The 16,676-nt window shown below is 45.5% G+C and overlaps 1 protein-coding gene across 1 annotated transcript in view; it reads right to left on the bottom strand.

Moving 5' to 3' along the window:
• musk (muscle, skeletal, receptor tyrosine kinase) overlaps positions 1 to 16,676 on the bottom strand; it is a 105,865-nt gene that overhangs the window by 16,929 nt on the left and 72,260 nt on the right. The window contains exon 16 of the mRNA XM_063209787.1: positions 11,283 to 11,474. Coding sequence (XP_063065857.1) covers positions 11,283 to 11,474 — 192 coding nt within the window. The remainder of the gene's footprint in view (positions 1 to 11,282; positions 11,475 to 16,676) is intronic.

Below are 16,676 nucleotides of genomic sequence, written 5' to 3'. Positions count from 1 at the left end.
CTCTCCCTAGTTCATTCTCTCTCTCTCTTTCTCTCTCTCTCCCCTACCACACTGTCTCTCTCTCTCTCGCTTTCTCTCGCTTTCTCTGTGTCTCTCTGTCTGTCTCTCTCATACCACTCTCTTTCTCTATCTCTCTTTCTTTCTCATACCACTCCCTCTCTCTCTCTCCCTCTCTCTCTCTCTCTCTCTCTCTCTCTCTCTCTCTGCCTCTCTTGTCTTTCATCATTTGCTTAGCCTTCACACCTCCCCCCCTTTTTCTCTATCTCTCTTTCTTTCTCATACCTCTCTCTCTCTCTCTCTCTTTCTCTCTCTCTCTCATCATTTGCTTTGCCTTTCACACCTCCCCCCACCTATAAATATCCACCCTCAACCCCCCACTGAAGTGACGTGTTGAACTACCTTTTGCTTCAGAGAAAGTTCTCGTCTTCTCTGTGTGTGTGTGTGTGTGTGTGAGTGTGTGTGTGTGTGTGTGTGTGTGTGTGTGTGTGTGTGTGTGTGTGTGTGTGTGTGTGTGTGTGTGTGTGTGTGTGTGTGTGTGTGTGTGTGTGTGTGTGTGTGTGTGTGTGTGTGTAAATGTGTTTGGTCGGGTCTGTGTGAACCTGTGTGTTTGTGACCCTGACTACACTATACCCCACTGGCATTAAAAACACCCAACTGCCGAGCCTACAACCCCCCCCACACACACCACCACCACCATGCCACCTCCTGCCCCCCTTCTATGTCACCCTACCGGCTGCCAATGACGTTGCCCAGAGGGACCCTTCTCACCAAGCCCCCCCCACACCCCCCGACCAACCAACCCAGCCCTCAGCCCCCACAGCCAGGGTTGCCAGATGAGACTGATAATTTCCAGCCCAAAAAATGCTCAAAACCCTCCTGGAACCACTAAATCTAAACTGAACTAAATTCTATTGAATTGTATGGCCATACATTTGCGTTTTGGAAAAACGCCCAAATTCCCTTTTTTATCCATTTTTACCTGCAGACAGCCATCTTAAGCAGCCCAATTGGGAGGGAAACCGCCCAACCTGGCAACACTGCCCCCCTCCCCCGACCTGGCTCTATTTGCAGAGCCGCTTAGGGGCTTATGTATCCCGGCAGGCAGAGTACACTCCCAGGAGTCTCCTGATGCCGCAGGAATACCTTTTCTACCTACACAGCCAAGCCAAGCAAGTGTGTGTGTGTGTGTGTGTGTGTGTGTGTGTGTGTGTGTGTGTGTGTGTGTGTGTGTGTGTGTGTGTGTGTGTGTGTGTGTGTGTGTGTGTGTGTGTGTGTGTGTGTGTGTGCGCGCGCTCTGCCTTGTTCTCTTTCCCGCAGCAGACACACATAGGAGCGTGCACACGGTGTGTGCATACACAAACAGACAGACAGACAGACAGACAGACAGACAGACAGACGCGCGCACACACACACACACATATGCACGCGCACGCGCACACACACACACACACACACACACACACACACACACACACACACACACACACACACACACACACACACACACACACACACACACACACACACACACACACACACACACACACACACACAGAGTATTCACATGCGGGTATGCAGGTATTCATATACGGTGTATAAATACCTCCCTGCCCACTGCAGCCAAATGCCTCTACCCACTGCATCTCCAAGTTCATCTCTCTCTTTCTCACGGCCCCTCATCTACAGTACACACACACACACACACACATGCGCATACGGTATACACACAAACACACACACACACACACACACACACACATGCGTGCGCATACAGTACACATACACAAACACACACACACACACACACACACACACACACACACACACACACACACACACACACACACACACACACACACACACACACACACACACACACACACACACACACGCAAACACACACGCAAACACACACATGGACATGCGCATGCACACACACACACACATCTGATACTGCATAAATATCTTCCCATGCAGTCTAGTTACACTGCCTTAAATAATACAGGCCCCTTGAAATCAACACACACACACACACACACACACACACACTCGTTAACACATGCCGACTGACTCTGTGATATTACTGCCCTACTTGTGTTCTGCTTCGCTGTCTTGTAAGGGTGCCTTTGCTGTGTCATGTTTACAGTATTGTAGCGGCCATATGCCTTGTCATGTGTTGTTTGTAATGACTTTTAATTTGGCGATCACCGCGGGGTGTCACGTGAGTGAAGTGTAGCAATTGGTTTTAGTATTTAGGCACCTGCTCACTGGTAGGGAGAGGGGTAGGAGAGCACAATTTTTTTTGACCGCAATGATAGAAACATTTGCTCTCTTAGTTTACGCACTTGACACTTTAACTCGCACCAGTAGCACACTGCATGGTGGCGGTTTTAGTATGCGTTTTAACCTTTGTACTGAACTGGATAAACTTGAATAAAAGACAACGAACGAAGAGAAGTGTTTGCGCGTCAGCTTTTAAAACTCCCAACCCAACCTCTCGGTGGCACCATTGGATTTTAGCCGCCACAATTATGTTACCGCATGCCTTAAATACGTGTATGTGACATTTTCCTTTCATCTTCTACGTATAAGCAGACTATCCAACTTGATATATATGAATGTGAAAAAAGTAGAGTAACATTTGTAACATTCTCCACTGTTAGAGCCATATTGTTGAAAGTAATGTCGATTCATATTGTTTGAATGAATAATTAATATTTTTAGAGTTTGGATATGCCAGATTAATATTTACAATGTTATAGTTAAAATATGCTTATTTAGAACTAATGATTAATGCTGCATTTTGATTGGTCTACCGAATTCCATGGGATATGTGTAATTTTGAATGAAAGACGTACTAGTCAGTCGACGCGTGTGCAGCAACGAAGGCACATAGCTTTTTGACCGTGCTCCCATGTCTGTGTCCCGTGCAAGAAGAAAGAAAGAAGATTGTGACCGAGTGATATTTCTGTTTTATTTTACTTTTTATGTTTTGTACCAAGATACTTTTGTGTTACCAAGACCTCAAGAATTAAAGAAAACTAAAAGGAAACTCAACTGGTCCGTGAGTACACTGAAACTGAAATGAATGACGGTGCATTGGATATGGAGACGAGTCAGAAATCCTTAGGCTGCCCACACGAAGTGGTTTAATTAAATGAATACAAAGGAACGAAATTTTGCCACTACATTAAGTCAAAAAGCTGTCTAAGCTTGCTGTGGATGACAGAAGAGTTCTAGCCACAGAAACGTTTGCAAACCGAAGTTTAACCGAAGTTTAATGAAGCTAACTTGGATGACTAAGCAGAAGTGGAGCTAACAAGGAAGCTAATTGCATTGAAATGTATGGAGCTAAGCTAACCGAGGCTACGTTTGCCAGCTGTTGAATGATATATGAATGTGCTTGCACAGTTACTTTCTGATCGTTTTGAATGTGGAGAAGTTCGTTTTGAACAAGCTTGCAGTCATTTTGTGCTAAGCCAAAACCGAAGACAGTTGGGCTCAACTGAAAGAAAGCTGTTTGGTGTAGTAGCTGAGTGAAAACCTCGTGGATAATGGCGGACGAAAGCAACGTTCCGAGTGACGTGCGCCACGGTGACCGACAGAGGACAATGACAGCTAAAGGAATGGAGGAAAATCTACACCGTTTGACAACAGCCAGAAGAGGTAAATTAGCACAAATGACAACAAAATCAAACGAAATAGAGAAGCTCTTGCAAGCTGAAACTGTGCCAGCTCTTGAAGATGTTAAAAAAGAAATGAAAGTTTACAACAAGCTGTATGAAGAGTTTATTGAATGCAATCAGGCAGTGCTGCTGCATATTGTTAATGAAGAGGAAAAGGAGACTGACCAACAAATGTGGTTTCAGCCAAAGTCAGAACAGTGCTTACAGTTTATGACTAAAGCAAATAATTGGATTGAAGCACAAGTAGCTGATCAAGAGATAACTCCATTGGACAGTGCTTCTAAAATTTCAAGGAGATCATCAAGAGTGTCGATGACATCAAGTCAATTACGAGTTAAAGAAGAAGCCAACAGAGCAGCGCTCATGGCACAAGCGTCTGCCTTAAAGGAAAAACAAGAGTTGGAAATGAAGGAAGCTGAAATTAAAGCTGCAAAGGAAAGATTGGAAATTGAAACTGCTCTAGCAGTATCTAATGCCAAAGTAAAAGTGTATGAAGAATCTGAAGGGCGCTTATCTCAAGTGAGTGGGGCCAAAGGAGCACCAATGCCGCTTATTGATTTTAATACTAAAGATGAATATGGCGATATGCAAAACATTTCAGCCACACCAAAATACACTGACAGTGCAAGGCTATTCACTGAAAAACCTATAGACCAAAAGCCTGCGGTTTACCTAGGAGCGTCAGCTGGCGCCACACCAAAGCAACCCAGAGCTCCACAACCGCAACCCAGAGCTACGCCGGTGCCACTGGCTAGAGCTACCCTGCAATTGCCTAGTGCTACGCTGCAGTCACCCAGCGCTATGATGCAACAGCCTACGCAACCCAGAGGTAATTCACACCAAGACACTGCTACCAGTGCAAAAACAGACAGACATCACAGAGTTGCTTGCAAAAAACCAACAGCTGTTCCGCTTACCCCAAAGAGACGTGCCAGTGTTCCAGGGAGACCCGCTGGAGTACAGGTCATTTATGAGAGCCTTCCTTCATGCCATTGACTCCAGAGCAGACAGCGATGCTGACAAGTTATATTTCTTGGACCAGTACACCAGAGGTGAACCTCGCGACCTGGTGAGGAGTTGTCAGCATATGCCTGAACAACGCGGCTATGCTAAGGCTTTGAAGCTGCTTCAAGAAAAGTACGGAAATGAGCTGAAGGTGGCTACGGCGCTAATCGAGAAGGTGTCCAAGTGGACTCAGATCAAGTCAGAGGACAGTAAAGCATTGAATGCATTCTCTGTGTTCCTGGTGAGCTGTCGTAATGCCATGGAAGATCTAGATTATATGGAGGAGATGGATAATCCCACTACCATGAGGGCCATCATTTCGAAGTTGCCGTTCAAGGTACGAGAAAGGTGGAGAGTTCATGCATATGACATCCAGGAAAAGACTAAGAAAAGAGCAAGATTCACAGAGCTGGTGAGCTTCGTGGAACGTCAAGCAAAGATTGTGTCTGACCCACTCTTCGGGGATATTGACGCCACAGCTACTGAAAAGGTCATAAAGAAACCCCAACAGGGAAACAAACTAAAGAAAGAAGGAAAGCAAGGAAGTAGCTTTGCTACCAAAGTTGACCAAGTAAGTGGAAGTGAGTCAAGCTACACAAAGTCCAAGTCAGATGTGTCACTCAGCAGTGCCTTTACAAAGCCCTGCCTGTTTTGTGAAAAGAATCACACATTGCAAGAGTGTCGCAAGATCAAAGAAAAAGCTCATAGTGACAGAGTGGACTTCTTGAAGAAGAATGGACTTTGCTTCAGTTGCCTAGTGAAGGGTCATCTGAGCAAGGAATGCAAGAAGAAACTGTCATGCGATGTTTGTGCTCTGAAGCATCCAAGCCTGTTGCATTTCTCTAAGGAGAAGGAGAAACCGGTTGGAACTGAGGTCAACAAAGTCAGTGCTGCCAGCGCACCACCAGAAATGTCCGAAGAGAAGGAGACTAGTGCCTGTACTGGGGCTGGAGACAGGTGCGTGCTTGCCATCGTTCCTGTGCGAGTGAAAGCCAGCAAAGGTGACAAGACTGTCGAGGTCTACGCATTCATGGACCCCGGCAGCTCTGCGTCATTTTGTACGGAGGCTTTGGCAAGGCAGCTGAATGTGCAAGGCAGGCGCACTGATCTCATGTTGAGTACCATCAATTCCAAGGGCAAGGTGGAAAGCTACGTTCTCACAGACTTGGAGGTCAGCAGCCTTGAAGAAAACAACTTCATCGCATTGTCCAAGGTTTATACACAGAAGAGCATTCCGGTGTCTCGAGAGAACATTCCGCTTCAGAGTGAGATTGCAAAGTGGCCGTACCTCAGTGAGGTGAGGCTGCCTCACATCGATGCTGGAGTGGAACTTCTCATCGGAACCAAAGAATACACCATCTTGGAGCCATGGAAAGTGATCCCAAGTAAGGACAACGGACCATATGCTGTGAAAATTGCACTTGGATGGATCCTGAACGGGCCGCTTAGAGAAACAGACACCGCAGCTGACGATCATGCACAGTCACATGCAGTTGTGAACAGAATAGCCATCGACAGTGTGGAGCATCTGCTTATACAACAGTATGACCATGATTTTCCTGAACGCCACTGTGATGAAAGATCTGAGATGTCTCAAGAGGACCACAAATTCATGGAGTCTGTGTCCAGTTCTGCCCACCTCACGGATGGACATTACTACATCAGTCTGCCAACCAAGAAGCTGTGCGTCCAAATGCCGAACAACCGCAGTTCAGTGCTACAGCGTGCGTTGAATCTCAAGAACAAGTTGAGACGGAATCCCGAGTTCCATGAAGAATATACAGTCTTTATGAATGACATGCTGAGCAAGGGGTACGCCGTTGAGGTTCCTAAGGCACAACTGAACCGCCAGGATGGAAAGCTGTGGTATATTCCCCACCACGGGGTATATCACCCACAAAAGAAGAAGCTCCGCGTCGTCTTCGACTGTGCGGCCAGCTACCAGGGAGTCTCACTGAACAGTGAGCTACTTCAAGGACCGGACTTAACGAACTCGCTGATCGGAGTCCTTCTCCGTTTCAGGCACGAACCGATTGCTATGATTGCAGACATCGAGGCCATGTACCATCAAGTCCGCATTCCTGAAGAAGACACCGACCTGCAGCGCTTCCTGTGGTGGCCAGCAGGAGACCTAAGTCAAGACATCACTGAGTACAGGATGACAGTCCACATTTTCGGTGCGACTTCTTCTCCTAGTTGCGCGAACTACGCACTTCGAAGAACAGCTGAGGAGAACCGCAGCAAGTCGTCACCAGAGGCTGTGAACGCAATCCTGAAAAACTTCTATGTCGATGACTCATTGATATCAGTTGCCAATGAAGAACAAGCAGTCAAGCTGTACAAAGACCTCACAGCACTATGCGCCAGTGGAGGATTTCGTTTAACGAAGTGGACAAGCAACAGCCGAGCTTTGCTCTCCTCTATCCCCGACCAAGAAAGAGCGAAAGACATCCGAGACCTGGACTTGAGTCACGACGCACTACCCATGGAAAGAGCTCTGGGCGTTCTATGGAGCACTGAGTCTGATGCCTTCAAGTTCAGGATCAACGTCAAAGACAAACCTGTCACAAGACGAGGAATTCTCTCGATCACAAGTTCCATCTACGACCCGCTCGGATTCCTCGCTCCAGCAATTCTTCCTGCAAAGTTGATTCTACAGCAGCTGTGCAAGGAGGAACTTGCTTGGGACGAGAAGATTCCAGAACAGCTCAGTAGGAAATGGAACAATTGGCTGACAGAACTAAGCCAGCTGTCAGCTATGACCATACCGAGATGCGTGAGACCAGTGGAATTTGGGCCTGTCGCAACAGCACAGCTCCACCATTTTTCTGATGGAAGTGAAAGTGGGTACGGAACTGTCTCTTACCTACGCCTGACTGATGAAGATGGACATGCTCATTGTACCTTTATGAAGGGAACATCCCGCGTAACTCCAATTAAACAAACCACTATCCCACGCATTGAGCTGACAGCAGCGATGGTTGCTGTAAAGACAGACAAGATGCTGAGAAGTGAGCTCCAGATGGAGCTACTTGGTTCTTTGTTCTGGACTGACAGCACAACTGTGCTAAAGTACATTGAGAACGAGAAGCTTCGCTTTAAGACCTTCGTTGCGAACCGCATCTCAGTAATCAGAGAGCTGACCACGCCTCAGCAATGGAGATACGTTGACACATCAACTAATCCCGCCGATTGTGCATCCCGAGGGCTTGCACCAACCAAGTTCATGAAAACCACAAGCTGGTTCCAGGGTCCAGCTTTTCTGAAAGAACCAGAACATCACTGGCCAAAAAGACCTGATAAAACAGAAACTGACGAAGTTGACAACGAAGTGAAACACACAGCCACAGTTAATCTTACAAACACGGCAGAAGATGTTCATCCCGTGAACAAACTGTTCAACCACTACTCCAGCTGGTACCGTTTGAAGAGAGCTGTAGCCTGGGTTCTCAAGTTCAAAGACCTGCTTCTGCAACGCTGTAGGAAAAAGAAAGAACAAACAAACACAGACAATACAAACAGACAAGACAAGAAACCAATGACAACCACAATACTTACCTTGGAGGACCTAACACAAGCTGAAACAGAGATCATTAAGTTCTGTCAGAGCGAACGTTTCCAGGAAGAGATCACCATGCTAAAGAAAGGCAACAGTGTGAAGAAGAACAGTCACCTGCGGAAACTCGATCCAGAACTTCATGAAGGTGTGCTGAGAGTCGGAGGTCGTCTCTCTGCTGCTGCTATGCCGGAGCACACGAAGCATCCAGCAATCCTTCCGAAGGACCTACATGTCACCACATTGATCTTGAGAGACACTCACGAAAAGATTGGACACTGCGGAAGACTTTACATGCTCTCCCAGTTACGACAGAAATATTGGATACCCTCTGCCAACTCAGTAGTGAGAAAGTTTCTCTCAAAGTGTGTGATCTGCAGAAAAGTTAAAGGTAAACCTCTAGAGCAGAAGATGGCAGACTTGCCAGAGGACAGACTTCTGCCTGACAACCCTCCTTTCACAAACGTGGGGGTCGACTACTTTGGGCCATTTGATGTCAAGCAAGGCCGCAGTACAGTGAAACGATACGGTGTGCTGTTTACCTGTCTCACAACGAGAGCAGTGCACATAGAGATTGCACACACGTTGGACACTGATTCTTGTCTGAATGCCATCAGACGTTTTGTGTGCAGGAGAGGACAGGTAGCCATTATGCGCTCAGATAATGGCACGAACCTAGTGGCAGCTGAGCGTGAGCTGCGTACAGCGATTCAAGAGTGGAACCAGTCCAAGATCGCAGATTCCCTGATGCAAAGAGGAATTCAGTGGATTTTCAATCCACCCTCTGGTTCTCACTTCGGGGGAATTTGGGAAAGGCAGATCAGATCTGTGAGAAAAGTTCTCAGGTCTGTGCTCAAACAACAGACAATCAATGATGAATGCTTGCTGACACTGATGTGTGAAGTAGAGTCAGTGCTGAACAATAGACCACTGACCACAACAACAAACGATCCAACAGATCCTGAGCCATTAACCCCTAACCACTTGCTACTGATGAAGAACCAGCCAGCTCTTCCTCCTGGACTGTTCCAGAGGGAGGACTCATATTCCCGCCGCCGATGGAGGCAAGTGCAATATCTTGCTGACATGTTTTGGAAGCGGTGGGTGCGTGAGTATCTACCCATGCTGCAGGAGCGGCAGAAATGGACCAGCGTCAAGAACAACCTGAGTGCCGGGGACATCGTCATGATCGTCGACGATACCGCACCACGAAGCTCGTGGGTACTGGGGAGGGTTCAATGGATTATTCCAGACGCCAAGGGACTTGTGCGGCGCGTGGTCATCAAGACAAAGACCAGCACCTTAGAAAGACCTGTTGACAAACTTTGCCTTATTTGTGAAAAGGACACGTGAGTAAACAAGAAAAAAGAAAAGAATGTAAAAATGTTAATGTGAATATTGTAATTTTCTGAATATTATCTCTGTAAATGTTGTGAGTTTACATTGATGGGTATTTTGCTTGGCTCTATAGTTATTATGATGAGTAATTGTCAGCCTTCATGTCTTACAATTAGGGGCTGGAAATGTTAGAGCCATATTGTTGAAAGTAATTTTGATTCATATTTTTGAATGAATAATTAATATTTTTTGAATTTGGATATTGCCAGATTAATATTTACCATGTTATTGTTAAGTTTTTATTTTAATATGCTTATTTAGAAACGTGATGATTAATGCTGCATTTTGATTGGTCTACCGAATTCCATGGGATATGTGTAATTTGAATGAGAGACGTGCCAGTCAGTCGACGCGTGTGCAGCAACGACGGCACATAGCTTTTTGACCGTGCTCCCATGTCTGTGTTCCGTGCATTATGAAAGAAGAAAGAAAGATTAATATTGTGACCGAGTGATATTCCTGTTTTGTTTTTGCTTTTTATGTTTTGTACCAAGATACTTTTGTGTTACCAAGACTTCAAGAATTAAAGAAAACTAAAAGGAAACTCAACTGGTCCGTGAGTACACTGAAACTGAAATGAATGACGGTGCATTGGATATGGAGACGAGTCAGAAATCCTTAGGCTGCCCACACGAAGTGGTTTAATTAAATGAACACAAAGGAACGAAATTTTGCCACTACATCCACTTACATATATGTTAGGCTCAAGGAGCCCGTGTTTAGTTCCAAAAAACTGGTTGCCTCACCTCTCCTAAAATGTCATGCCCCCAGCCCTCTCCAAAGACTGTCAGATTGTATTTTTATAAACATGTGGTGTGGTAGAGTGTATACTGAATGTAGAGAGAGCGTGTGTGCGTGTACTCTGTGGTCAGTGGGTTGGTGTGTCTTTGTATCAATGTTTATCCATGCTGTTTCCCACAACTTCTTAACAATAGCTGCTCACTATAATTTTAGTATTTGAACAATGTTGTGATTTTGTCATTTAAAGACTATGAATTATATATGTTTCTTAAGTCTTAGTGTCTCAATAATCTTTCACTGCTGCACTAATGCTATGTTTGTAGTTTTAAGGTGAAAGAATAATTTCCCCTTGGGTATTAATAAATCCAATCCAATCCAAATTCAGTCCACTGTAACTCACTTGCCTGGTTTTAACTAGAGATGCAGAGGATCCAAGATCCGGTTCTGGATCCAGTAGGATAATAGGGTTTTTCACAGGATCCGGATCCGGCAGGATCTTAAGCAGTGGATCCGGTATCCGGCAGTTACCTAAAAATCAGGATCTGGTGCATCTCTAGCCTAGGTTTTTCAGTCAGTCTTTCACAACCCCAATTGCTGCATGGAGTGAAAGCCCTTTGGAAGCAACCAGGACAGGCAATAAGCCAATGAGTCTAAAAAATAGTTTGAGCCAACGTAATAAAAAAGGGCCCACGTGTGTGAGTAGGCTATGTGTTTCAACCCTTTAGTAGGATCCGTTATGCGGTTCCGGATCCGGCAGGATCTTAAGCAGTGGATCCGGTATCCGGCAGGATCCTAAAAATCAGGATCCGGTGCATCTCTAGTTTTAACACACTCACCAACTCACCACACACAGCCACTACACCCCCACTTGCATCACGAACAGGTTTTCCACTTACCTGGCCTGGAAGACCCTGCCAAATGCCCCCTCTCCGATGTCGCGCACGTACTCGATGTTGTTGCGCGGGTACTCGAGGGTGAGCAGCTTAGAGTTGAGCAGCAGGGGCAGCCGCTGGTACATGGGGTTGGGGTGCAGCCGGTCCAGCAGCAGCTCCGAGGGCAGCGCCGTCAGCGCAGGGCTCTCCATCACCCTGGGAGAGAAGAGAAACAGCAGGGGGTTAGCTATGCTGTGTCATTCACATCTCCATAACTTGGGCTAGTTGAGGGTTGGCAGTTCAATTCCCAACACCGCCAAGATAGGTGATTAACCAGTACTCTCCACCATCCTCAGTGCAGCATACTAATTCCCGCTGCACTGTTCATGTTACTCATGTTCGTCAGTGTTAGGGTCTCTATCACCCTGGCAGAGAAACAGCTAATTATGATTTTTTAATATATATATTTTAGGGCTTTTATGCCTTTATTTGATAGGACAGTCTGAGATGGTGACAGGAAGCGAGTGGGAGAGAGAGACAGGGTGGGATCAGGAAATGACCCCTGCCGGACTCAAACCGCGGTCCCTGTGGGCATGCAAGCCCAAATGTGGGGGGCCTAGCGTGCTGCGCCACAGCACCCCCCCGATTTGATTGATTTCAAAACTGCAGGGATTTCTTATAGTTTACTTATAGTTTACATTTGACACCATTTGACCAGATTACAATATCTGCCGGTTTCTCCATCACCCTGGCAGAGAAACAGCATTACATTACATTAGCATTAGTCTAGTAGATACTCTCGAAAGGATCAGCAGGGGCTAATTATGTTTTGATTGATTTCAAAACTGCAGGGATTTCTTATAGTTTACTTATAGTTTACATTTGACACCATTTGACCAGATTCCAATTTCTGCCGGTTTATTGGAATGAATGACTAAATTGAATACATTGTCTTATCTGAATTCAGAGTATAGCACTGCTTGAATGAACATCAATCGCTCAAATTATTTAAGTTACTGTAATGTAGAGATGTAAATAAAATCGAAATGCATCGATGTATCGGAAGTATCGGCCAGCGATTTAATCGAATCGCATCGTATCGTGGGGCATTCTTAATAAGAATCGAAAAGAATCGAATCGCTGGCCTCTGTGCAATGTCCTAGCTCCTTAACACAATAGTAGTGGAAAAGCAATTGGAAAAAAATCGAATCGGACCAAATTGCATCGTATCGTGGGGAATTCTTAAGTATCGAAAAAAAAACGAATCCCTGATTTAAGAAATCGATACTGTATCTCATCGTCATGAAGGCTGTGATTTAGTAGTGTTCTATATTTGCCGGCAAGGGCTAATCATGCTGAGTATGGATAGGGGGTGTGTCCATCACCCGGGCACTAAACACCTAAAGAGCCTAAACACTAAAGAGCCTGCACTGCACACAAAAATGCCAGGTGGGTGTGGTGATATCTACAAGAGCCCCTCTGTGATTTGATTGCTAGCATGGTGGACCTTTATATAAAAACGATAAAAAAAAAATGGATACTCAAGCATAAAGGGGGGTTTTCACAACCTTAAATATGCTGCATAAAACAACGATGGAGTCTTAATCACGATCAGGAAAACAGATGGTTACTGAGAGAGGAAATACGCTGAGTCATGAAGAAAAGAGGTCTTCACGCAGTCTTCATTATCCCAGAACAGGAGGTCATGGGGAGGGAGTGGAAATATGCTAACTCATCAGTAATGGAGGCACCCTCCCCCCTTAGGAAAACAGAGGGCCATTGAAAGAATAAATATGCTAACTTGTAGAGAAAGGAGTGCTCCATCCATCCTCCGTAGGGAAACAGAGGGTCATTCAAAAAAAAAGGAAAATGTGCTGACTCATCAGTCATAGAATATCTATTATCCCAAAGCACAAAACATGAGATTCAGATGTAAAAATTGCTGAGTCATGGCTCCTGGAGTCTTTACCGCTCTGAATATACTACATAGAATTGTAAATATGCTGAGCAATGAGTAATACTCTATCCTTCCAACTGAGGAAAAAAGGGTGAAATGTAGGTTAGGGAGCAGGTGAGCCGATTGGGAGAAAGCACAACATGAGGCTAACCTATAAAAATAACTTTTCGAAGTATAACTACATACAGTATCACTACAGGTGCTTCCACACTAACAGCAGTTGGTGCTAGGGTTGCCACCTTTCAGAAATGAAAATAAGGGACACTTGATGGTCGCGGGGGTCTGGGGGTCGTACCATTAGACATTACAGTAACAGCTGAAGAACAATCAGACTAGTCATACTGTCTCCGTGTCCTGCAGAGACTAATGAAATCATTCTATGTGGATAGTCTGCCCACATAGGACATAGCAAATGGCTTATTATTATTCAGCTTCAGTTCATATTATTGGTTACTAGTTTATCACCTCTATCAAATTCAGCCAATAATTCTAACCTCAATAAGGCACAGATTTTGGCTGAGTGTTTAGCGTCTATGTAGCCAGCCTATCACAGGACCCCCTAGTCTACAACATTCCTCCCAAACTATGTCTTCCTTAACTTAGATCCCCTCCCAGCAACCCCCTCCCCACACACACACGCGCACACACACACACACACACACACACACACACACACACACACACACACACACACACACACACACACACACACACACACACACACACACACACACACACACACACACACACACACACACACACACCCTTAGGACCTATGGATATATTTTCATTTTACTGTGAAACTCACAGATTGTAAAGTAAATACATGCACTGTATTAACCATAACAAGACAATATTATACTCAAAGTATGGAATGTTCATAGTATTATGTGAAAGTATTAATCAAGGTTTTCTCTCCGCGACTGCCTGCAGTGCAACCCCCCCGCTTGGGAACCGTTGCTGTTGTACATTATGTGACCGTTCAAAAAATAGAGCATGACTGGGGGTAATACATCAAGCCAACTCCGGGAAATGCCAGCCCATACGGCCAGCCATGTCCTTGCACGCTAACTTTAATCCTAATTTAACCGCAAGCTGCAGTGATATACAGACACGGCTGTCCAAATTGAGGTAAAATATTATCATCATAAAATGTATGTATGTCTGTCTGGTATGTGTGCGTGTGTTCCCTAAACGTGTGCATGGGTGTGTGTGTGTGTGTGTGTGTGTGTGTGTGTGTGTGTGTGTGTGTGTGTGTGTGTGTGTGTGTGTGTGTGTGTGTGTGTGTGTGTGTGTGTGTGTGTGTGTGTTTGCGTGCATGCGTGCATGCGTGCGTGTGTGTGTGTGTGCGTGCGCGTGTGCACATATCCATGTGTGCGCGCGTGTGTGTTTGTGTGTGTGTCTGTGTCTGTGTGTGTGTGTGTGCGTGCACGCAGGTGTTTGTGTATGTGTGTGTGTGTGGGTGTGTGTGTGGGTGTGTGTGTGTCTGCGTGTGCGTGTGCGTGTGTGTGCGTGTGCGTGTGTGTTTGCGCGCCCGTGTGTGTGTGTGCGTGTGTCCTCCTTGTCATTACAACACTCTAAACCAAGGATGTCAAACTCAGGCCGGAGGCCCAAATCTGGCCCGCAGAGTCATTTTCACTAGCCTGGCGACGCCATCCTATGTACTCCACCCAAAGATTTTGGCTCCGCATATTGTCTGGCAAAAGCCTCGAGCTCGGTTCTCTCAGTGTTTCGCCAATCAGCAAACAGTTGAGAGTTCGTTTTGTTATTTGTATGCTTTTGCGACGCTATAACGTAACAGACATGCTAATAAAGCACAATATGGGTTTTAATTTGAGTTTGGAACTTCAATTAATTTAAATGATAGAGTAAGATCAGACCATCTCCCATCGTCCACGGAGACGGATTCCTCATGGCTTTTGCCAGACTGAATGACGGAGTCAACAGTCGGCTATTCGTCCAGGCTACATTTTATCTGGCCCACGACATCATTTGAAATGTGCTTTACAGTTGGCCTGGGGCAACTGTGGCCTATGGTGGTTAAGGAGCTGGGCTATAGATCAGAGGGTTGAATTTCGAATCCCACCCTTACACTCCCTATCTCACTCCATGGCTAAAGTGCCCTTGGGCAAGGCACCTAGCCACACATTGCTAAACGGACTGTAACCAATAGCCTGTACCAAGGCACCTAGCCACACAGGGCGGAATTCTTCCACCCGCTTAAGTCAAAAAAAGTGCGCAACAGCGCCTCCAAGCTTACTCAAGCCTGTGAGTAAATGGGGCTTACACGCGATTTCATCACTTGCGCACTTTGGGTGGGGCCAGGCCAAAATCAGGGAGTTCCCCATGTTAATCAATCCTAAGCGGATTCTCCCGTCCACTTAAGCGTGTTTGCCTTTACGCGCATCAAAGGGCTGTAGTAAGGTGAAGCGCCACTATGAGGTAAAATGTAATATTGCATTTGATGCTCGCTTGGCTCCTAACAGACACCCAAAGTATGCCTATTCAAAAACAACCTTCACCATTTTTTACTAGCCACGATGTTAAGTAAAGGGTTTTTATTGCAACTCCTCCACTTTTGTGATTTATTGGAACTCGTGCATATGCATGTAACCTATTAAACTTTCTGAACTGATGCCCGACATACAAAACCACCATAGGCCTACTGAGCTACAGGTTGTCCTATCTGTTTTTGCCCATGTCCAATTAATTCCCATGTCTGCGACAGAATATAAACTCTCCGTTTTTTCATGACGATCGATTTCCTTGTTCATTCTTCAGCATGCATTCAGCCTAAGTGTAATATGCTGACGGACAGCAGAGATCCATATATTTCCAATTATTTTAATGTCACGTTGCTGTACAGAGAAGCGGAGAAACACTTTTAAAAGTCAGCAAATAGGCCTACTATGTGTTTGTTTAACTGTGGGAATGATCAGCATTTTAAATCACTTTTTGATTTCCGGAATTGTCCATGCAACACGCCAAACTCCATTTTTAACAAAACGTTTAATCATGATTATTATTTCAATCAACCTGTTGTGCACCAAAACGCTCAGCTGAGTTCCCGCCAAAGGGACACATCGCGTTTCCATCTCATTATCTCACCTCCAATACTTGCCTTGAGTTTGTGAAAAGGAGTGGAGGTTAGATTTTGAAACGCTTTTGCAAGAGGACTTTTGGCACGTGGTTTTCAAAGCTAAAGTTCAGTGTTGGATCTCAATGGACTGCCGAGGTTTTCACATGGTTCATCTGAAAATCCATGCTCCATAGTTTCTTTGTAGCCACAACTGATGAACTTGGCGGAGACTCATCCCCCCATTTAGCATATATCACGCCTATGTTGGGCTACGCGCTATTTTTCTGAGTTAAGCGCGAGGGGTGTGGCGACGTTCCAGAGGGGAGAATACGCGCAAGATAAGACCGCGTAAAATATGCGCGCGTAAAACCGACTTAAGTGG

Source organism: Engraulis encrasicolus, chromosome 11, assembly GCF_034702125.1.
Source record: "Engraulis encrasicolus isolate BLACKSEA-1 chromosome 11, IST_EnEncr_1.0, whole genome shotgun sequence".
Taxonomy (NCBI): domain Eukaryota; kingdom Metazoa; phylum Chordata; class Actinopteri; order Clupeiformes; family Engraulidae; genus Engraulis; species Engraulis encrasicolus.
The sequence above is the reverse complement of the archived record's forward strand: the minus strand, read 5'-3'. Positions and strand labels throughout refer to the sequence as shown.